The sequence below is a fragment of the Schistocerca americana genome, chromosome 1 (genome assembly GCF_021461395.2).
Source record: "Schistocerca americana isolate TAMUIC-IGC-003095 chromosome 1, iqSchAmer2.1, whole genome shotgun sequence".
Lineage (NCBI taxonomy): Eukaryota > Metazoa > Arthropoda > Insecta > Orthoptera > Acrididae > Schistocerca > Schistocerca americana.
The window spans coordinates 303027477-303052614 of record NC_060119.1 but is presented as its reverse complement, the minus strand read 5'-3'; the positions used below and the strand labels follow the sequence as shown (position 1 = coordinate 303052614).

Below are 25138 nucleotides of genomic sequence, written 5' to 3'. Positions count from 1 at the left end.
GAACAAGATGACTACACCAGAGTGGATGAGAGTCTCGCACCTTGCATTTTCAAAGACTGATTAGATTTTTTGTGAAAGGTCTACAGTTTCAGCACAAGCATCTATCAGCATGAGTTGTGAAATTTGACTTCAACCCATCACATTGCGCCATTATTACTTGATGAAACATATTCTTCTTGTTACGTTCATCCAATATCTGCACTTTCAAACATCATGCAGGGAGCTATGGACACAGTCTTCAGCTGCATGATTACAGCTAATACAGCTCTTAAACTCCTCCTTGTCCAACACCAACATCTCATCCATTGTAAACATCACACATAAAGACTTATGTCCACTCTCTCTTGCAGCTCAGCACAAATTGTGTCTTTTGCAGCCCATTCACAAGTGGGGTAGGGGGAGTACACTCTGATGGGAATTTGAAATTCCCACCATTTTGAATTTCCCACCATTTTTAAGTCCTGCCATTTTACTTTTGCGCCATTTTTGAATGTAATTAATTTGCGTGATTAATTTAATTGATTTGCATGTAATTTATTTTTTTCTATTTATTTCATTAATTTTGCATATTAATTTAAGTGTGACATTGCCACATCTACACCACAGTGAAGGGATGAGCACCCAAGACGAGCCGCCACCTTGGATAAATTTGGTAACAATCCAGAGTGCACCAGAAAGCAGTTTGCTCCTTTACTTAGGTCTACAAAAGGCCCACTTATATACAGGTTGTGATTATGCTGCTTCTATCTACAATAAAGGAACAGTCATTTTTCTTTTTATTTTCGAAAAACGAAAGCTACAAAAGAATTTTTGTGTCACTGACATTTTCACTGGCAAAGAAACTAAGATGCAGTTCAAGAGTTTACTGCTCCATTGACGACATAAAGCAGTGCACATTTGCTAATGATGCAAGAGTTCTTGTTTTCCAAACGAATGATTCAGCCAAGAAAGAAAATGAGAAATTTATGAAAACATTGCTAAGCTTCAATTGCAACACAATTCTGCCATGGTGGAAATCTTTAAAACAAAAAACAAAAACTTTACACACAATAAATGTAAATTAATATGCCTTAAAGCTACTGATCCTTATTGCATAAAACCATAGCCTGAAACTTGTGGAGGGTACCCAAATGGCTGTTTAAAGCCAAAAGGCTTCATCAGGGACCCAATACTCTTGCAAGTTGATAAAATTTTACATTTTACAATTTTGTTGTGATGATAATTCCACTGTACTGGAGTTCAATAGTGCCACTTCTCATGCATCAGCTTCGAAGAACTATAATATTTGATCTCTTTGTTAGTTGGTTGATTTGGGGGAGGGGACCAAATGGCGAGGTCATCAGTCCCATCTCATTAGGGAAGTTAAGTTCTACGATAAATTATGTTGTTTGTATCAAAAGAAACATATTAAGCAGTTTTTAAAGTATTAATTTATTTTCTTTCATTAAGATTTACTAACCCTCTTTTGTAAATAAATTATGTAAAATTTGAAAAGTAAGTGAATATTATTTAGGTATTATTATCATGTTTTATATTTAGACAGATAAAATTATTGCACACTTCAAAACAAAAACCAGTGGGTGTAGATGTTGAACGACACAGAACCTTTTCCATATTCATGAATAATAATCTTCTTCTCCGTCTCGGCCAACCAGGGACCATGTCAAGAACTAGCATAAAATATTCTTAACTTTGTTTGGTGCATTCTTTTTTTTAAAAAAAAGGGCAGGGGGTTATTGTGCTTGTGTACCTTGTGCCTATGAGCTTCTGTTGTATAAGTTTCAATTGGAAGTAACATGGATTCGTCATTGCCCATTACACAGGCTGTCGCCATTACAAACAGTACATATTTCTACCAAGGATTATGAAATTAAATTAAACCCGTTGTAACAAAACACAATGAGCAGAAGAAAAAGTATATTTAAGACATGTGGGAAACACTTATCTGGTGTCTCATACTGCATAATGCATTTAAATAAAAGTATAATTACTGTTATTAATCACTTAATCATCCAATCACAGTGGCAACACAACACTTCATCGACCAATTAAACTGTCACAACTTTGGGGTCACTGAATGTGTTGGCAAACAGAGAATAGTCGACACAAAATGTTCCGAATGGTGCTGACTTTTAACAATCAGTATTTGGGGACTGCCGGGCAGTTTACCACTGCCTTACTACAGCTAGTCTATTGTGATTTCATAACATACTAATTTCTGTTAGTTACCAATTAATGACAATATCGTTACAGACGGGACCCAAGGTGACACCCAACAATGTCAGCACTGGCTCCTGAGCAGAAACGTTTCACGACCACTGCTCTAGTTAGTTGATAGGCCATTTACATCTTGTTAATGTGTGGTGCACAGGCTTCCTCCTCTGACAGGTTGGGCTCTATCAATTCACCTAGGTATTTAAACGTATCTGTCTGCTTAGCGTTTTCTTGCCCAACCTCCAGTTTCCCTGGTGATGATTTTATTTTTATCGTAAAGTGTGTCTTCTCAAAGGAGATTTAAAGCCCAGAGTTTGTTGCCTCTGTCTTCAGTTGGTCAAGTTGTTTTCCTGCTGTACTGTATCTATGGGGTCTGAAAAGATCACTATATTATCCACAAAGGCTAGACAGTCGATTGCAAAATTTATATAGGCCTACTTGTAACCTAGCCTACTAATAGTATTACTGTTATTCATATTTTATACTCAGACTCAGATTATGGCGGAAAGGCTGTAGTTTTTATCACTTATTAAACACGATTATTATCTACAAAATTATTATTATTAGTAGTAGTATTATTAAAATTGTAATTGTTACTGTTATCAATGAAAACATTATTTACTTCTAAATGAATTCTGGATGGTACAACAGATTTGTGTGTCTATTACACTGAGAAACTCTAACTCAGTGACTGTCTCGCATGCAGCTGTCATTCAGCATCTTTGTCTGTTATGAGGTTTCTAGGTTCAGTGCTTTTCTGTCAAGCTACACTCTCATACTCTGTTACTGAAACTTAAAATCTCTACAAGCCTAATATTTGCCTCCTTTATCTAAGGCAACCCTATACCATCACGTTTGCATAAAATATCAGCTTTTTATACATAATTACATAACGAAACTTAATTAGAGAATTTACTCACACATGCTAATGTTTCCACTGGGAAACTTTCCATTACTGCAGAGAAAAAGGCATGCAACCTTACTTTGGAGTTTTATTTACACCTTTTACTCATGATTTCTTCTATAATTCTTAAGAAACTTCATGAGAGTAACTACCAAAAAAACTTTAATTATGTAGTTTTTAATCAAAAATAGCTTTGCAGGGACCTGGGACAACAACACTGCCATGTTTTGTTTAAATGTACATTGCATTGTATAAAAATACATTTTTATAAGAAACTTAATGAGGGAAGGTTAAGTTAAATCGAGATCTTAGGCTGCTAGCAGACTCGCCCATCATTAAGATGGCACCGTAGACTATCTTCCCACTAGAGGAGCGTACAGTCTTACAGTGTGGCTCTCCTATGAAAACACTGCCAGTTTTTTGAGCTCTGTTGGATATCGGGTGAATCCGTGAAAGACGGGAGTAAGGGGCCCATTTCTACTGCTGCCTATCTGTTCCTCTGGTCTGAAAGGACGCCCTGTGTGTCGTTTCGTACCACTAGCTTCAAAGTAGTTTCGCCACCACAGGCAGAAAGAAGCGTCATGAGAACTAGTGAAAATACAGAGTGCCATTTCAGTTTTTTTCCTTTCAAAAGGATCTGATATTGGATGGCGTATGTTCTTGATGTAAGTCCAAGGCACAGAATTCTCAGTACAGAGCAAGCCCACAGACACTGGATTGGAAGCTGTGTCTTTTACAATTTTGGTGGGAATAAACCTGCAAATACTACTGTCAGAAGTGCAAAATCATGTCATTGGTGCACCCAGCTTTTGTTCTGTGCAGGATTATATTTAGAATATTCCTCTAAAATTCGAAGTCAGGGACAAACTGCAGTCCCACGGGTATTTTCCGGGACACCGATTTCTTTTATTTCACAATTCTGCATCTGCATAGAAATCCATTAATACTTGCTATACTCGGCATAAATTGCCAGTTTCACACACCTTAAACTTAACACACTCTCTCTGCTACAACTTTCTTTCACAACAAGACCTTTTTGATCAATTTATATGACATGATTACAAACTACTTGCATAATATGTGTCAAACTCAAACCCACATTTTTCACTCAACACAAAGATTTTAAGCGTGAGCGACCCGCTGGTGAAATCCATGTTTGGAAACTCAGAAGCGTTGCCGCATAATAATATCTACTCCCTTATGGACGCTGTTAACTGTGATAGAACAGACTTTAGTGCTGTAGATCCGTGTTGTGATCGGAAGTGAACTTGCTGCAAATACTCAATACAAAAGGGAAAAGCATATTGACAAGTGTTTGAGGTGCCCTCAGAATTTGGAAAAAAAAATATGCTGAAGTTAGGCACAGTGTTTGAGAGCAATTTTTTAATTTTTTGCAGTAGTATAGTATAATTAAAAATACTATAAAGGCGAACTGCTTAATATAAACTTTACTTTATTAAGAAAGAAACCTTTATTCTTGAGTCTGAAAGCAAGTATGTACACTGCAAAAGGAGTCTGAAGTCGCTCTGTAGTCGGAAATTAATGCCAGGTGATGCTGCTGTCACCTGGGCGGGTTTATATCGATAGTAGTCGGTGGTCATAATGTGCTAGCAGTCATATCTGTAGAACAGGAAGCAATAAGTTTCTTTATGTCGTTTAAGTGATTTAAGGAAGTTACCATTTCATCTGACTGGGGTGAAATTACATTAGGTATTCCACTGGGTTCGACAATGGGTCCCCTTCTGTTCTTGATATATGAGAATGATCTCCCTTCGTATCTGAAACAAGACACTAACGTGGCGCTGTTTGTTGATGATACAACCTCTAATATTAATCCAGTAAAAGAAACTCCAATAGAACATGCTACAAATAATGTATTTGGAAAAGATATTGATTGGTTTTCTGCAAATGGGCTTGCTCCAAACTCTTAAAAAAAATACATCCAATTTTCTACTGCATCAAGTACAGTTTCTTCACTAAATCTTACACATCAACAGAAGTCAGTGCCCAGGGAGGAGCATACTAAGTTTGTGGGTGTACATACAGATGAGGATATTAATTGGAAAATTAATATTTTCGATCTTCTAAAGTGACTAGGCTCAGCAACTTCTGCAATCAGAACAATTGTCAATTTTGAGGATATAGAAATTAGTAAGCTAACATACTTTGCATAGTTTCACTTTCTGATGTCATAAAGAATAATATTTTGGGGTAACTCAATACTTACGCAAAAATATGCACTGCTCAAAAGAAAGTGGGTAGAATAATATGTGGGGCTCCTTGTCGCACATCTTATAGGCATCTGTTTAAAAGGTTGGGAATTCTTACAACAGCCGCACAGTACATTTACTCAGTAATGAAATTTGTTCTCGATGACATGGACCAGCTTAAAAACAACAGTGATATTCATGATTATAATAGCAGAAGAAATAAAGACTAACACTGTCCTCTACTTAACCTGTCTTTGGAACAGAAAGGGGTAAACTATACTGCTGTAAAACTTTTCGATTAATTACCAGGTGAAATAAAATGTCTGACAGACAGCAGTAATAGTTTCAAAAATAAACTGAAATAATATCTCCTTGACAACTCTCTCCATACCACAGATGAAATCCTGAAGAGGAATAAATAAATCTATAGGGACAATAAATACATTTTGTGCCATTTAAGGGAATGTGGTAGGCACTAAAAAATTTAAGCTTAAAAAAAACCTTGATTCATGTGTGCATTTCTTACGCATTTGAAGACAAGTTCCACATCGTAACAGTTACTGTGAGATTAATCAATGGAACAAGTAACTAAGTAACTATAGCCCACATCACATAGGACAACGCTTCAGCGCATAGAGGTGGAGCTATAAGGAAGTGTGGTAGCATTATACCTGCTTGGGGGCTGCAGCAGAGAGTGAGCAAACAAAGTCCACTTTGCCGAACTGTGTTGGTGTGGACAACAGTCAGGCTCATTTGCCTACAATACATCGCATTATACGTTCAGATCTGTGAGGGGAATAGTGAATATTAAAACCGATTTCGATCAGTCGTCATGAGAAAAATATTAATTCACCTCATGATGACTTTGCGTCCACTGCTCCACAGATTTACTCTGTGTGACATTGGGAGGCTCGAACAGCTGACAGTTTTGTGAAGGTGTGAAGTACAATATTTCTCAAAATTACAAAAGTCACACGACAAGATCACTGAAACTTCTTGCAATAATTTTATATACAACAAAATTAACTTCAAGTACAAACTGAAATCAGTTTATTTGCTGGACAACCGTTTCTACTCAACAGAGTTTTTAAAAATGTGTAAAGTGTGTGTGGTAAAAATGGTCAGTAAATTGTCATATTTTTCGCTGTTAATGAGCATTATGAGTGTGAACTAACTCGTTCGACATTACAGTGAGCACTTGCATTTGTAATCCATTGAACAAGCAAACAATTAACTATCATCTGCGTATAATTCCATGGAATGCTGACCGATAACATCGAAAACCACCGATATCTCCACAAGTTTCAGTTACTGTCATTTTAGGCACTTATTCAGTTCATGCCTTCAAAGTGACATAGGTTTACACGTGGAAATGTCAGACTTCTGACGAATTTACCCAGCTGCATTCTCATGTGGCATTAGAACATACAACATGGCGGGAGAAGATTAACTTTTCCTTGGGCAACATGTTGAACATTATAGTCTGCATAATTCAGAGGATGCAAAGTCGTAATCAAAACGGCTAGAAAGCTCTCATTATTATGTATGCAACAGTTAGTTGACAAGCACATTTTTTTAAAAAAATCATGAGTCGGAATATTATTACTTTGTTCCAAAGTCTACATCATAATGCGATTCTTACTTCTGTTTGAGTCTATTTCCGAACAATCCAATTGTAAATTTACGATCATAGGTTCAATGCTTATATCCATCAGCACTTCCCTGTAATTCTTCTGTTCTGAAGCTTTTCAGCAAGTCTCCCACATGCCCTTAACCGTTTGCCCAAATTAATTCTATGGAGCTACACTGACAGTGACTTATGCGTAAACACAAATGTGTGTGAACCCATTCATGTAGAAGGAAGTCAAGTTTGTATGTTCCGTCAGCTGACTTGTATAAATGGATGAGCTACAGGAGATCAGCACGAGTCTGGAACCGAGTCTGTGCTTAATATTTTTATTTTTCAGCCAGCGAAAAATATCCGCTTTTCTGGTGTTTGTACTTGGTGTTTTCTCTGTAACAGTTGAATAATAACTGACAATGACCGACTTTGAAGCAATGTATCACAAGAATTGTGAATCATGTCACGAAACTAATAGCTTTCATTTCTGAATAGTAGTCACTGTTGTTTTTCTTACACGTAAATACAAGTTATTCGCAGAGACAAAACCAGAAGAAGAGTTATCATGCAGAATAATTACCCGAGACCTATTCCCATGAGAACTTTAAAACGACCAGTAGTATTACTCATTTTCCAGCAGATCTTCTGGAATTATTCTAATTGACCTTTGTTTCATCAAGGTAATACACTGCTGAACTTACTCTTTCTCGTGTATCGTCAATCTTTATATGGTGTGTAGTTCGTGCTGCACGTATGTCACTTCTTTGAACTAAGAGCTCTCTTCTTTACATATCTGGAACAAACATCTTTTAAAATTATCTGTGTTGACGAAACGCTTACCATTGAAGATAACTTTCTCCTATACGACTGTAATATATTTTTGTGATGTCGGGCATTCATCCTTCACATGGAGCACTTACAAACATCGTTGTTAAAATCATCCATTTGTGTTACATGTTCCTTATGACTTCGATGCTTTCCAGGCATCACAAAACCAACTTTTTCTACGGTTCCTACTGCTCTGATACTTTCGTTTACAATTCTGTTTGCAGTTCTCTTGCCAACACCACATAGTTCTGGAGTCCGTTCTTGTGTCTTCAAATGTCAACGGTAGGAGACCTGCTTTCAAATTCAAGTTTGAAAAAATTGTAAATGCGGTAAATAATCCCCTTGGCCTGCTTGTGATGCACTTCACATTTCTTGCAGTTACCTGGCTGTTTTTAATCGCACTTAAACATTTACTGATACGTATTCATAGCTGGACTGCTACAAGAAAAAACCGACAGTTGAATGAATAATTCGGTTGTCGCGAAGTACGGCAACAGTGCAGGAGCGAGATTCTCGCTGTCTAGCTGTAACTCGCTGCTAGCCGCTCGGAAAGAGAATGAATATTATTGGCTGCTTGTGGCTGGTGGAGGGGGATGAGCAGAACGGCTGTAATTGGGCCGCCTTCCTATATGCTAGTGATGGGCTAAACTGCGATTTTCCGATATCAGTGATTTCTGTGAATGCTACTTTTCAGTATCTGTTATTCTTAACTGTGATTTGTCGCAGTTAAGAGTCGCAGTTAAGGAACCTAGGTGGTGTATCCCTCCGCCACTGCTATTTCCGCGATTTCTGCTACTTCCGCGATTTCTGCGACTTCTGCTACTTCTGCGACTTCTGCTACTTCTGCGATTTCTGTGACTCCTGCGATTTCTGCGACTTACTACCGTATGAAAAAGTTACATCTGTCCACACAGAAAATTGCATCTCAACAAACCTGTCATTGGTAAGTATGTTTTACGTTTGTTCTTCCGTTGGCTTTAATTTTGTGTTGAAGAAACAACTGTGAAAATGTTAATAGTGTAATTAATATGTAAGTAGCCATACAGTAGCGTAATAGTTCGTGTTTATAAAATGAATTCTAACATATTGTTATGTTCACAGGTACGCGAACTACATTTTAGTCACTCAGTAAAGTGATAACTCAAAATATCATTGTCAACAGATCTGGAGAAATTGCCACTGCGTCTTTAGACCGTTTTCGTCAGACGAGAGGTTAGTTTCTAAGTGTTTCGATGGACTTAATTACTTCAGTGAGATCGTTCTTGCAAATGTGAAATATACCCCATTGAGTGGCTTGCATTAGAGCAAATTTTAGCAATCTACTCTGTCAATTATATTACTTGTAATTAGTGACAGCAAAAATTGTTTAATAATCCTTGTGATTTTGCAGACACAGTTCTGACTCTGATTACTGGTTGCTGTACGAATCTGTCCACATCAAGGCTGTTGAGAGAGACTCGTGAAGATTCAAGACAGCTCTTAGAAGATTTTGCAGTTTAAAAGTGACATAATTGCGAAATAAGTGTGCAGATGAGTGATTAAACTGCGTTTTATTGAAGTTGTTGTGCGATTTTAAAGGAATAATAAATGTTAAATACAGTGAGTGAATAATGAAAATCTCATTTTCCACATGTTTAAGCCGTCCTATACCCGTAATTTTCCGCCACTTATTTACTGGTAAACACTAGTTGGAGAGTGACATGCCCCCCCCCCCCCCCCCCCCCTTCCCTGTCTCCACGATCTTGGTGTGACACTGACCTGTAACATATCGCAAAGTCTACAATATGCATTTTGAGGCTGTTGATATGAAAGTGGGAAGTACAGATCTTCCATTTAAATCAGGAATAGCTTAAGTGCATTACTTGAAAGTAACACAGGAAAAGCTTACTTATGTAGGTGGTAGTAGTGTCGGCAAAAAGTTCTTGTGTGTGAAGTTGCCATGTGGAACACCAGGTGTAAAACTTTTATCCTGAGTCTTGAACTGTGTCGGAACAAAAGTGAGGCATTCATATGACCCAATAACACTGTTTTCATTTCACTACACTTATACAGATGTCTGAGTTCCTCTGTGTTAACATTGCAAAGTCCTGTAGGCATGTGGAGTATTAAGCAACACTGCCATATTGGAAGCAGAATCAAACACATTTGTTACGTTACTCGATATTTTCGGGAGAAAAAGGCAATGTTGCTTCTTATTAATATAATACTTCCAGAGTCACAGCTGTGTTTGACCAACCATAACTGATGCTGAATGTGCATGTCGTCATATAATGTGAAGGGCTTATTTCAATAGTGGTACAAGTCCATTACCTCCACTTTTCTGTCTATAATGCTTCTGAAATTAATGATCCAAACAAACATAAATAAAGGTTCATCTCTAGCAAGAAGCTATATGCTTCAATATTTCTGGTATCTCAACTGCAGATTTTTCAGCTCTCATTTAACTTTACGACTCTGTATCTCAAAATGAACAAAAATGGACTTGTACCACTATTGAAATAAGCCGTTCATATGCACACACAGCACATCGATCTCGTGAGGCACAAGGCTCTCATAACGAAGTACGTACGTCGGTCAACAGATGACACTAGGAAAAGTATGTTAACTGCGCTTTTTAGTTGCTACTTGCGACTCTTAGTTGCGATTTGTCACAGAAATCGCAGTTTGACTCGGTAGCGAATAGCGTAGTATGAACTTTGCTCAACAGATGGCAGTGCTAACTGCGCTTTTTAGTTGCTACTTGCGACTCTTAGTTGCGACTTGTCACGGAAATCGCAGTTGGACTCCACAGTGTATCGCAGAGATGGGCGTAGTACGAACTTTGACCCACAGATGGCACTGTTAACCGCGCTTTCTAGTTGCTACTTGCGACTCTTAGTTGCGACTTGTCACGGAAATCGCAGTTAGACTCGATACCGTATCGCAGAGATGGACGTAGTACGAACTGTGGCCAACAGATGGCACTGTTAACTGCGCTTTTTAGTTGCTACTTGCGACTCTTAGTTGCGACTTGTCACGGAAATCGCAGTTGGACTCCATAGCGTACCGCAGAGATGGACGTAGTACGAACTTTGGCCAACAGATGCCACTGTTAACCGCGCTTTTTAGTTGCTACTTGCGACTCTTAGTTGCGACTTGTCACTGAAATCGCAGAAAGCAGTGTTGGTTAAATTCGACCAATAGATGGCTCACGTCTTTGAATGTGTAATACTACTTGCGACTGCTAACTGTGACTGAAATCGCAGTTAGATTCTGTAAAGTTGCTACTGTGATATCTGTGACTTCTCAGTCACTGTGATTTCTAACAGATACGCGATTTCCTGCCCACCACTACTATATGCCTTCAACACTTACAAATGAAACAGTATATTTCACAGTCACTTTTCCCTCCTTCTATGAGGAACCATTCTTTTGAATATTTTGCTTGGAACAAACGCTTCCTTTTTGGCATTTAGAGTTCCCTTTAATAACAAATTAACCGCGATACGAACCAGAGAAACACGTAACTGTAAAGCTTAAAGTAAACTGAAATAAAGGACAATAATGGAAACTCACAAGCGTTGCCGCGTAATACTATCTACTCCTTTATGGACGCTGTTAACTGCGATAATACAGACTTTTGTTATTTAGCTTAACAGCTGAAGTTGAAGTACAGATCCACGCAAGAATTTGAAGTAAAAATAGATTGAATTTAGAATATTCCTCTAAAATACGAAGTCAGGGATAAACTGCAGTCCCAGCGGTATTTTCCGGGATGCCGATTTCTTTTATCTGACATTAGGACTGTCCAGGAAAACCGGGAATCTGGCAACCCTATTTCCAAAGATATTAGCATAATTGCGCTGTAGATCCGCAAGGTACATCGCGGACAAACCTCCTTGGATTTCACCAGCGGCTCGCTCACGCTTAAAATCTTTGTGTTGTGCGGAAAACGTGGGTTTGAGTTTGAGACATATTGTGCAAGTAGTTTGTAATCATGTCGTATAAATTGATCAACAAGGTCTTGTCGCGAAAGAAAGTTGTAGCAGAGAGAGAGTGTTAAGTTTAAGGTGTGTGAAACTGTCAATTTACGCCATGTATAGCAAGTACTTGTGGATTTCTATGCAGATACAGAATTGTTCGTTAACATTCGGTACTGTTTAACATACTAAACGTGTTGTATTTTAGGCATGGCAGTGTCGGTAATTTCAAGCGGTTCCTGTACACCGTCCATTCTCAAAGTAGCTGGTAATAGAAGCCGTGCTGTGCAGCAGCGCGTTCGCTTTCAGTTGCCCAATGACCTGAGGGCTATTTTGTTGGATTTCATCAACGAAAAGAGTTTGAAACCATATGAAGAATTAGTTTGCATTCTTAAAGATTCAGAAATTCAGGTTTGTCTTGGCTATGTTGTCAACATATTTGACCAGTTTTCAAAGTATGCGTACTGCAATACATTTGTTTTGCAGGATGAAGATCTTTGTGAATTGCTTCGTAAATCAAGAGACTGCATATCTTTATTGAAACAGGATCTTCGTCATTTTGTTGAAGCTATACTTGTAAGTATTGTGTGTCCTCAACGTTACACACACACACACACACACACACACACACACACACACATAGCCCTTGGCATGTCGAATAGCATGGTTGATCTTCAACTTTTGAGCAAGTGGCTGTGTATGCAATTTGGAGGAGGACTGTTCTAGTATGACAGGTAGTTTACATATAGGTCCAGAGTGCAGAATGTCCACAGTAATTAATGTGCATGCAATTTGAAGAAAGACTAGGGCCTATTCTTGTATGACAGGTAGTTTACATGTAGATCTAAAGTGCAGAATGTCAACAGTACTTAATGTTATAGTCGATGGATTGCTCTGCGCTTTTCTCAAGATGCAGAGCTGCTAAATATACGTAAGTAGGGAGGTGTGTTATCTTTAATCAGCCTATATACTGCTGATTAGTGCATACTCTGGATCACAAGCATTTAATTGCGACCTTTGAAAAACAGTTAATTTTACTTTGGTGAAATGGTGCAAAAAATTGTCCTGTAAGTCATTTTAGGGTACTCTATATCTTGCATATTTTACTTGCATAGTTTAACCAGTACTCTCACTATTATTTTTATTTGTCAGCTGACAGATCATTGGCCTATTTGTGTGAATATTAACTGATCTTTAAATCCACAACGTTAACTACTCATACATATGTAGTATGAAAAAAGATTCGCTTCTAGTGGAAATCGTGCAAACTGTTTTATGAAGAATGGCAAAAACTTTTTTTATATCAAATTTCTGTGGAAACTGCGACTTCTTTCCATCTCCCATTTTATAGAACTGGTCTACAATATTACACCTGGAGAAAAGATTGCACCTCACTGTAGTCAGACTGCATTACAGTTTCTTAATTAGTGTTTTCTTTTTTATGTATTGTTTCTTTTAGCTAAATGATGATCCTACTGTAAATTGAAGGGTCGCAAGTGGATGTGTATGTAAACTTTATGTTGTTGTTTTTGTTGTTGTTGAGTTGTTTACAACCATGCGAGTCCATACTTGGCTTTAGATGTTTTATACTGTCATGGATTTGTCACTGTTGTTGAGTTGTTTACAACCATGCGAGTCCATACTTGGCTTTAGATGTTTTATACTGTCATGGATTTGTCACTGTTGTTCCTGATACATAGCAGATATAAGCAGTGATGTGAACTGACAAGTCACATAAGCATCAGCATTATATTTAAGGTAGCTCTATGTATTTTATAATGCACCCATGTTGTGGGTGGGGGTCTTTCTATTATGCTTGCCAGAAAAGCTATTAATATGTTTGTGAAACTAATAGAAATGGGTTGTAACTCTGGAAAATCTATATTGCCAATTGCTATACACATTTTGCAGTATTTCTAAGCTGCTTGTTTGTTCCATAGCATTTTTAAAGGTGAATTCTAAAAATGGTACAAATGTCTCATCCACAGAACTTGAAATGGGTGCACAGAACAGACAAAGCTGTCAGAGAATTCCAGGGCTTTGTCTTGGATCTGCTATCTGCACATACATATTACACAAAGTATACGCTAGATAAACTTGTTACTTCTTTCAAACCAGGTGAGTCTTTGTTGTAGTCCTACTGTGTACGACGTGTATAGGAGCTAAAGTGTGTGCTAAATTACATTTCTTTTTTCAGATGATGACAATGAGTGGGTTAACAGTATACCACCTGAGAAAGACAAAAGGAGCTTCATGAAAATCCATGATCTGATATCAGTCATTCTGCAGGTTATCCCTATGTAAGTTCCAAAATGTTTTGTGTTGTATAAATTATTGATGTGCAAGTCTTGTTCTGTTATTGTTTCCTACAGTTGTTCCTGTGTTCGTTTATCTACTGGTCATTCCTAAATCTAAAAATTAACTGAACTAAAAAGCGCCCTTAAGTACTTTTTTGTAAAAGAGTTCTTGACATGTTCCACATATATTTGTCAATGATGAGAAATGAAGAGGACAAGTGTGTGGAATCTAGTGCTCCATCTTTTGAACTTGGACTAACTAAGCTAGACACCCATAAGAAGCTCCTGAACATAATCTGCAAGTTCATGAACATACAGGTGACATGAAAAATTGTAAGGTGTTAATAAAAGGTCTTGGCCTCTTATCATTACTATCAGCTTATAAAGCTAAAGAAAGGCTTGGTAAAGCTTAAAAAACTGCAGGCGTACAGAAGGATATTTCCAGAATGTCAAATACATGGTTTTTCTAGCATTAGCAAATCAAACACGGGATAAAGTGTGTGTGGAAAACAACTTTGATGCTCAGTTCTCTAAATTCTGCTCTCTCTTTAGATGAATTTTTGAGATGATGATACAAACATAATCATTGCAACATGTAAAAAAAATAGATGGATCAGCGTACTGCAGTACACTTCTAAGTGGCAGACATGTAACACATTTTTTCAAGTGTAACAAAGTCACTATAACAGCCGGAGCATACTACCTTTCTTTCAATTCCATGATGACACTTTTGGTCATAGAGCGATTTGAGAACTGCTGTTTTGTTTGAAGATCATTGTCAAAAAATCTGCGATTGCTGGAAATCAGTTCCTCGATTGCCTAGACATGGTCTCTGGTCAGTGGCGTTCCTTTGCAATCAGCATCACCCACATCTGTGCAGAGTTGGTCAAATTGTTGACACCTTTTCACTGTGGCCATATAGCACCAGAGTTTAACGGTAACTGTGCAGTTTGGATGTTTTGTCTGCGAGAACCATACTGTCCCACATACTTCAGCTTTGGGGACAACTGAAGTTCACTGGCTCATCTGATTTGACCCCAGGGTCATACTTGTGTTGCGTTGATTGACTTTGTGGTGGCACGACGTGTGTAATAGCTCATGTTGGAATATGCTGTGTTGCTCTCTGGTGTTGGATATTTGTTTCTATATTGTTTTTGGGTGCTGTTAGTATAATTCTTGAGCAATGTTTGAAAGAATGGAATTTGAAGAATTTCTGGTGATTTATTAGTGAGCTATTGGGCCATTCCACACCAGGTGGTCTAAATTCGGAAAAAGTTCTCGCGTGGCCAACACGGACTTGCTGAAGTTCTGTGTGAACATTCGCATGTATTGCCAGTGAACATTACTAAAAATTTACTTTCCCCGTTTTACCCTTTAGTTCAGCTATCAAAGATGCAACCCATAGTTTTAGGCAACTTTGAGACTGAATATCCGTGGCAGTATGCTCTTAAAGAAAACAGAGCTAGCCTGTGTTCGGTGCCAGACGCAGCAGATGACACATCAAGAACTTTCTCAATGTGGAGGGGAAGAGGCGGTGAGAAAGAATCCCAGCCATAGATGAAATGCTTCAAATTTTTCTTCATATTAAAAAAAAAAAAAAATCTCCTGGAGAATGTTCTTTGGCTCTGAGAATCTTCTCTGGAGAATGTTCTCTTTTTCATTCATACAACGGCTTGTTTTTCGGGGCCTTATGTGCTTGCATTGCCAAACCAAATTAGTTATTTCAGTAGTTTAGAATATAGTCTTTCTAAGGAAAATGGTTAAAAGAGATTGTAGAAGAGTGATGCTTTTTTGTGAGCTCAAAAAAGCCTTTTTTTTTTTTTTTTTTTTTTTTTTTTGTTTTTTTTTTTTTTTTTTTTCCTCCAAAAATTGTCAACCTTGTCCTTAATTTGTAAACTGTTGGGGAGCAGTAGGAGATGAAATTTTATATTCTAAGACCTTGTTTTGATAAGTTATTGTATGCAAGGTTTCAGGTTTATCCAGCAATTGTGTCCAGATATACGAATTCCAAGTTCACACTTTTTTACCCCCAAGTCTGTCTGTCTTTTTTTTCTTTTCTTCCACCCCCCCCCCCCCCCCTCTTCGAGGTTGATTATCCATATAAAAATTTCTCAAGAAATATTATTATTTTGCTTAAGAGGGTGCAAGAAGTTGTAAAAGATCTCCTAGTTTTGCATCTTTTAAGAAAATATTGACAGAGATATTATGTCTCAAAAAGTAGGGCGCACTTGTGATGACTGCACTAAACCTTCATATAAATGTGTATATCCAGTGCTTAAAAGAGAGAGTTTGAGGGTACTCCGACATTGGATATAATGCAGCGAAATTTACTTATAACTGAAGCATGGGATACCACCCGTCTGCTTTTAGCTGTGACATCATCATCATGGTAGCGGGACCGTAGAGACATCCATCGGTAGCTCGGTGTTTGAGCTTGCACATATCTGTGTAGCATTACCATCGCCCACTATTAGCAGGTGAGGGCGCTACATGCTTTTCAAACTGGTTGCCAGTGATTCAGTTGTCGAGAACGGTTGCCACAGCTTCAAAATGCTTGAAACAGTCAATGACATCGCTTTTCCCACCAAAAACTGCACTAGTATCGTTCGTATTGCAATTACCAATACGAAAAAATGAAATAAAAAATTTACGTTCATAAAATAAATTCTTGGCACTTCTCCAAGTTCTCAACATCGTAAAAAAATTACTTTGTCGATGAAAAAGTTTAGGGGTACACATCCCCCAGAAAATCAGCATTGTGTATATCTCTGCAAGTACCCTATTAGCAAAATGAAACTTTTACCGATGTTTATTGGGAACATGTGTTAATGTTCCCACAAAGATTTATTAAAATGTATGATGGTTTTTATTTTGTAGTTCCCTAAGGTAATAACATAAAAATGACAGGGGAAGAGCAATAAAAAATGTAGTTAAGTCATTAATATCTTGCTTATGTTTGTATTTCCTTGCCAATTGCTTTTCTTTGTTGAGAGTTGTCTTTCTTTATGCCACTGTTTACATTCTGTAGAAGATTTCCTTCATTCTAATTCAGATAAGGAAAAATTATTTTCTTTCACATTTTTCAGTGACAAACCTAATCAGCAGTCTAATGTTGTTGTAATTTTCGTCAAGTGAGCCTCGAATAATAAGTCTCAACGAATTTACGTACATAAAAGGTCTGTTTAACAAGCTGTAGTCTCTATGAGTATGACAAGAAATTTTTTTGTAGAACATATCTGAGTGGTTCATGGTGTGGGTTCCTGTAGTCATGTCCTAGTTCATGAACCACGGGCAACGTATGAGTGGCCAAGTAAGTGGTCCCGACAGTCGGGATACCAGTTACTTTGGAATAAGGTTGGGCATCTCGGACATATTCTGAGTCGTGGTCACCTTTGTGCTCATACGGCAAAGACTGTCAAATCCACCGGTTAGTCCCTCAGCCGTTAGGGGTAAAACCCAATGGGACTCGGGGCAAGTAAGGCTAGCAACCTGCTTCCCTGGTACTTTAAATATGATGCTGGCAACAATCAGAGCAAAATGCCTCGGACCTTTGGAGGTGACGGAGTCCCACCTCTAACTGACAAACCAGGGACTCCTAAGATACGACTTGGCAAACAAATGGTAATGAGATGGGGAGCTATTAATATCAATGGGGGCTACTCTTGGAAGAAGGTAGAGCTGGCAGAGGCTGCAAGTAAGATGGGGGTGGGTGTTTTAGCTGTTAGTGACATTCGGGTAAGGGGTGAGAAAGAAGAAGAAGTGGGAGAATACAAGGTCTACTTGTCAGGAGACAAAGCAGGAATAGCACAATGGGGTGTAGGGCTTTACATCAGGAAAGAAATGGAACCCAGCGAAGTTGCAATAAGGTATGTAAACGAACGACTGATGTGGATAGATTTGACAGTGTCTAGCAATAAAATTAGGATTGTGTCAGTATATTCGCATTGTGAAGGGACTGATCAAGATAAGATGGATAGTTTTTATGAGGCACTCAGTGATGTAGTTGTTAGAGTAAAGGACAAGGACAGTGTTCTGCTCATGGGTGATTTTAACGCCAGGATTGGAAATCGAACAGAAGGGTATGAAAAGGTTATGGGTAAATTTGGAGAGGATATGGAGGACAACAGGAACGGGCAGCAACTCTTGGATTTCTGTGCCAGTATGGGCTTAGTAATCACAAACTCCTTTTTTAAACATAAGAACATTCACCGATATACTTGGGAAAGCAGGGGAACCAGATCTGTCATTGACTATATAATAACAGATCAGGAATTCAGGAAGGCTGTGAGGGACACACGTGTATTCAGGGGATTCTTTGATGACACTGATCATTATTTAATCTGCAGTGAAATTGGGATTGCGAGGCCGAAAGTGCAGGAGGTCAGGTCCATATGTAGGAGGATAAGAGTGGAGAAACTTCAGGATAAGGAAATCAGGCACAAGTACATAACAGCGATCTCAGAAAGGTACCAGTTAGTTGAATGTAGTCAATTACAGTCATTGGAAAAGGAATGGATAAGGTACAGGGACACAGTACTAGAAGTGGCTAAAGAATGTCTTGGAACAGTAGTGTGTAAAAGTAGGAGGAAGCAAACAGCTTGGTGGAATGACACAGTCAGGGCAGCCTGTAAAAGGAAAAAGAAGGCGTATAAAAAATGGCTACATACTAGAACTCAGGTAGACAGAGAAAGTTATGTTGAAGAAAGAAATGAAGCCAAACAGATAATTGCAGCATCCAAGAAGAAATCTTGGGAAGACTTTGGAAACAGGTTGGAGACATTGGGTCAAGCTGCTGGAAAACCATTCTGGAGTGTAATTAGCAGTCTTTGAAAGGGAGGTAAGAAGGAAACGACAAGTATTTTGGACAGGTCAGGAAAACTGCTGGTGAATCCTGTGGATGCCTTGGGCAGATGGAGGGAATATTTTGAAGAGTTGCTCAATGTAGGTGAAAATACGATCAGTAATGTTTCATATTTCGAGGTACAATGGGATATGAATGATGACTGAAATAGTATCACATTTGAGGAAGTGGAGAAAATGGTCAATAGATTGCAATGCAATAAAGCAGCTGGGGTGGATGAAATTAAGTCGGAACTCATCAAGTACAGTGGAATGTCAGGTCTTAAATGGCTACACAGGATAATTGAAATGGCCTGGGAGTCGGGACAGGTTCCATCAGACTGGACAAAAGCAGTAATCACACCAATCTTTAAACATGGAAACATAAAAGATTGTAACAACTACAGAGGTATCTCTTTAATCAGCGTTGTGGGTAAAATCTTCTCAGGTATTGTTGAAAGGAAAGTGAGAGTATTAGTTGAGGAGCAATTGGATGAAAATCAGTGTGGATTTAGGCCTCTTAGAGGTTGTCAGGACCAGATCTTTAGCTTATGACAAATAATGGAGAAGTGTTGTGAGTGGAACAGGGAATAGTATCTATGCTTTATAGATCTAGAAAAGGCATATGACCGGGTTCCTAGGAGGAAGTTATTGTCTGTTCTACGAGATTATGGAACAGGAGGCAAACTTTTTCAAGCAATTAAAGGTCTTAGGCAGCAGTTAGAGTTGACGGTAAATTGAGTTCATGGTTCAGAGTAGTTTCAGGGGTAAGACAAGGCTGCAACCTGTCTCCAGTGTTGTTCATATTATTTATGGATCATATGTTGAAAACAATAGACTGGCTGGGTGAGATTAAGATATGTGAACACAAAATAAGCAGTCTTGCATATGCAAGTGATGGCAGATTCGATTGAAAGTTTGCAGAGTAATATTTCAGAGCTAGATCAGAAATGTAAGGACTATGGTATGAAGATTAGCATCTCCAAAACGAAAGTAATGTCAGTAGGAAAGAAATATAAACGGATTGAGTGCCAAATAGGAGGAACAAAGTTAGAACAGGTGGACGGTTTCAAGTACTTAGGATGCATATTCTCACAGGATGGCAACATAGTGAAAGAACTGGAAGCGAGGTGTAGCAAGGCTAATGCAGTGAGCGCTCAGCTACGATCTACTCTCTTCTGCAAGAAGGAAGTCAGTACCAAGACTAAGTTATCTGTGCACCGTTCAATCTTTCGACCAACTTTGTTGTATGGGAGCGAAAGCTGGGTGGATTCAGGTTACCTTATCAATAAGGTTGAGGTTACGGATATGAAAGTAGCTAGGATGATTGCAGGTACTAGTAGATGGGAACAATGGCAGGAGGGTGTCCACAATGAGGAAATCAAAGAAAAACTGGGAATGAACTCTATAGATGTAGCAGTCAGGGCGAACAGGCTTAGATGGTGGGGTCATGTTACACGCATGGGAGAAGCAAGGTTACCCAAGAGACTCATGGGTTCAGCGGTAGAGGGTAGGAGGAGTCGGGGCAGACCAAGGAGAAGGTACCTGAATTCGGTTAAGAATGATTTTGAAGTAATAGGTTTAACATCAGAAGAGGCACCAATGTTAGCACTGAATAGGGGATCATGGAGGAATTTTATAAGGGGGGCTATGCTCCAGACTGAACGCTGAAAGGCATAATCAGTCTTGATGATGATGATGGTGATGAACATATCTGAATGCATGGAGAAACTCTTATCAGCATAAGATGTGGTGACTGGTGCAAATGACAGAAAAACTGAATAGGCAAAGAAAACTACAGAAGAGAGCTAATAATTGGAAGTAATAGTCAAACTAATGGGGAAGAACTCATTAAAGAGCACGATAAGTTGTAATCTCTGTTGTTGCCTAAAAAATTCATAAACTACTTCCTTGAAGGGTTCCCAAGCTTCTTTTTCTTTCTCCTCCAAAAATGGATCAGATACAGGATCCTTTAAAAGTTCTCCAATTTGTGGCCCGGTAAAAATACCTTCCTTAATTTTTGCATCAGTTGATTTTGGAAATTTCTCTCTTATGTACGTAAAGGCCTGTTCTCCTAGGTTCATACATTTGAAGGAGGTCTTTTGAGTCCATGATAGGCTCAGCAATGACATTTTTCTTGCTAGGATTAAGGTTTCTTACAGGCCAGTCTACTTTAATATTTCCAATCCCTACTGTCCCACATACATAAGAGACAGCAATGTATTTGTACTCCAGTAGCATTCCTAAGAGTGTGGCAGTGACTTTTAGATTACCACAGATTTTCCATTTATGTTCATGATATTTGATAGAGAACAAGAGGGCTGTCATATTTGCATATGTCTCCTTCATGTGAACTGCATGACCAACAGGAATAGAAGGAAGAGGGTTGCTATTGTGAAGTAATACAAATTTCAAACTAAGCTTGGAGGAGTCTGTGAATAGCCTCCATTTAGTTGGATCAAGATTTCATCAAACCATCCTGTTGCAGCAAACAAGATTGTTTTTCTTCTCCAAAAACGGAAGCAGTTCCATGTGGCATTTTCTGTACTGTGAGACTGTGACATCACTTTAGAGAGGATTCCATTGCTGTAGTCTCCCTTCTCCTGTGACACGTCAAGGCCTCTAATGAGATCACCCAATTCTATTTGACTCAGTGTGTGTGGTTTATCATCTTTTTCCTCAAAATCAGGGTCACAGGATATGGAAGGCTTGCTTGGTTCTTCTTCTTTTTCTTCTTTTTCTTCTTCTTCCACACTGTCTACATTTTCTACTTCAAACACACAATTTTTGGGTGGAATAGGAACTGGTAAACTGCCTGAATGGGGAAGGGATCGATGAAGATTGAAGATTCAGTTACTGTACTGTTCTTTTCTTCATAGACAATCGTGCCTCTATAGGTGGAGTCAAGCATAAATAGCAGTTATCTGTATGGTTTGTAGGCTCCTTCCAAGCCATAGGCACAGCAAAAACCATAGATCTTTTCTTATTTTTTCAGCAGTTCTCGCAGTGTAACTGAACATGTGTTGCAACATATATGGGAGCTCAAGACTTATGCTGATCCCCTACTTTCATACCAAAATAATGCTCATGGGCAGTCTTCGCAAGTGTTGTCAGATTGCATTTCTGTGAGGAAAATGTTATTTCACCACAAGTGCAACAAAAACTATTCACCTTATTTACAAATTTTCATGACATTTTTATGAATTTTGCACTGCAAAAGCACTCTCAAATCAGAAATTTTGCTTTAATTATAGCAGAAACTGTATGAAACTCAGTCACAGAAAATAGCTTAAGATCATTTGTTTTGTTATTGGACAGGGTGCCAACTCTGAAATCAAAATTTCCCCCAAACTGAAAATGAGGACTGTAAAAATGAAATGTCACTTCATCTCCAAAGCAAGAGTTAATCTGTCATTTTTATGGTGATTTTTTAATTCAACATATGAAAATACACAAGAATTAACTATTTTTGAGCCTGAACCATTTTCATTGTTGACCAATATAATGGAAAAAGAGCCAGTTTTGGATTTACATTTCCGAAGGAAAAAGAACAGAAAAACTCAGAACAGCATTTTTTTTATTTATTTTTTGGGTCAGGTACAATAAATCACCTAAGGACATGAAATAACAAGTAGGCCATATGGTATTGGACACCCATGCCTCATCACAAAATATAAAAGGCAGAGGATCTCCCCCCTGTGTAATCCAGGATAGTAAGCGATTTGTGGCAGATTAGATGATGGAGTTCAGTGCTGGTGCAGAACAATCAAAGGCCATTGTTGAACATGAAACTCCACACGCATTACTCCTACTTGTCCCTGTGTTAACCCAACAATATTGTCAGTTTTGATTGCAGTGAGAACAGCATCACAGAGTTTTCACTGTGAATCAGTAGAAACGTGTCGCCTATCAAAGGAATCACATTCCTTGTTACACCAGGTTGTTGGTTGGGTCCTTACACACAGTCATCCAGGTGAATGGCTGCATGAAACATGTGCTATGCCACAGAAGCAAGGTGGTGAGGAGAGAATTATGTTATGGCTTACATTGAGTTGGGCTTCCGTGGGATCTCTGGTGGTAATCAAAGGCATCATGACAGCAGTGAACTAGTGAATATAATTGTGGACCGTCTGCATCGTTTTATGCTTGAAGCCTCCCCCTATGACGGACTGTTGTGTTGCATGATCAGAATCATGCTACAGTGATTTGAGGGGCATTATAGAGAACTCACATTGATGTCTTGACCAGCAAACATGTGTGATCCGTACCCGATGGAACACACATGGAGCACCATCTGAGTGCCCTTAAACTACTGCTTGCAATTTGCAGAAATTGCTTGACTTGTGCGTAGTCATCTGGTGCCACATACTTCTCGACTCCTGACAAAGATTTGTAGAATCCATGCCAAGCTGAACCTCTGCTGTACTGTGTTTGAAAAGTAGAACAACACGCTATGAAACAGGTGGTCAAACTGTTTTGGTTCATTGGTGTATTTTTAAAGTTCTTAAAGATAGATGAAATACGTATGGGATGCTTTGGCTGTTGAATGGGCAGAGAACCATGCTTCAGCATACACACTAACAAGGAAAATACAAATGTCACAAACTCTTGTGCTGATAATTCATCACAACCCACCTCGTCTGATGGATAACACCGGATTACGGAAAGATTCCCTTATTTGAGACAAGTAACTGTGATTCAACAGTTCTCTAACTTGACATCAACAGTTTGCGTGAGAAAAAATAAGAACAATCTGAATGACAGCAAGGTAACAACAGAAGTGAGAGTAACATTAACAGTAGTGAATGAGTAGCGTGTTTATCCTTTCCTTCATTTTTTAAATGTAATTATGTATTGTATTATAAATTCATAAATGATTTACCAAGTTGAATTTAATATTTGCTCGCTCTTGCCTGTTCCCAGCTGCCCTTGCTTATTCAGATGATCTATCACAAGTAACTCATAACTCATTCCATGCATGAATCCTTGCTGTCCTTTCAACTGTTAGTTGATCAAATACTGTATCTTCTTCAATAGTAATGAAACGTATTGCATTAACATGTGATGTATTAAGAATTACAAATATTTAAATGAAATCTGTTTATTTCCACTTATCATTTTCTTACGAACTTCCAGAATGTTTGTTTGATAAGCAGTTTATCACCCTCTTTGATGGAATAAATGCTTTTTCCCTAATAAATCATCACTACCGCATAGACACTGTGGCACTTTTGACTTAGTATACACACCTGTAAAATTGTAGAAGAAAACCTGAATGTTTGCTCGACAGGTGGCAGTTTGCTTCCAGTTCTTTCATGGTGCTAGTATCCAAATAAATGACTTTTTTCCCCCATAAACAAACTGATGACAAAGACATTGGTTTTACTGCTGCTTCTACCACTACCTTCCTTAAAAGTGAAGGACTATTGGAGTTGCCAAGGTTGAGTTGTAAAAAGAAATGGTGTGGCTTGCTCTGCCCTCTCCCTACCTGTCTTGGGGTGACTGACCTTTCGTGTCACTCAAGCCAAATGATTTGTGACATGAGAATGCACTCGGTTGAGGCAACTGAGGTACACTAACAGCCTTCATTGGGAAATGATCGAGTTTATTGTGCAGAAGCAATATTTCATAAAGTGGATGGATATATATTTTTGTGTTGACCAATTTTGAAGGTTCCTGTCCTATTGAGCTCAAACTTCACACAGCTCATTTTTACATGGAATAGAAACCAAACTGGAGTGTAGCCAAGATAAATTATAAAAGAAATTTTAAAAATGCCAAATAACAGCCACACTAATGGGGCGTATTGAACATTTCCGAAAAAAACTTTGAGTTTCCCGTTCATCAAAATACAAAATTCATTTTATATTTTTATTAATTTCAGAAATATACATGCGCCAAATTAGATGATTCATTGTGATACAGTATGATGGCAAATCTGGTAGTGTTGTGCAATGATCCATGGATGAATGTACAAATAAAATCAAAGAAAATCTATATTTTTTGGCCCTAAGAAAGAAAAGCATAAATATTTGGGCCCTGAGAAAATAAATTTGTGGGAGAAAATGTGTATTTTAGTCATTAAAAGTGGAGTGCCTCATAAATGTCATTTATTCTTACAAAAATAGGTTTTTCAGTTGGCTCATCATGGAATGAATTAACCCTCTGGTCACTGGCGACTCAAAGGTGTGCATCCAGCTCTTTCCGCACAATTTCGCAGGCCCCGCCATTATTGTGTCTTCCTGCAGTGTTTGGAAATTGGAAGT

At 38.4% G+C, this 25138-nt stretch overlaps 1 protein-coding gene across 1 annotated transcript in view; it reads left to right on the top strand.

Annotated features, from left to right (window-relative positions):
• Nucleotides 1–11662: 11662 nt before the first annotated feature.
• Nucleotides 11663–25138, top strand: part of LOC124595656 (RNA polymerase I-specific transcription initiation factor RRN3) — a 50239-nt gene continuing 36763 nt past the window's right edge. Inside the window, exons 1-5 of the mRNA XM_047134502.1 lie at nt 11663–11826; nt 11945–12147; nt 12223–12312; nt 13725–13854; nt 13934–14036. Of these exons, the coding sequence (XP_046990458.1) occupies nt 11947–12147; nt 12223–12312; nt 13725–13854; nt 13934–14036 (524 nt within the window). The 5' untranslated portion in view covers nt 11663–11826; nt 11945–11946. The remainder of the gene's footprint in view (nt 11827–11944; nt 12148–12222; nt 12313–13724; nt 13855–13933; nt 14037–25138) is intronic.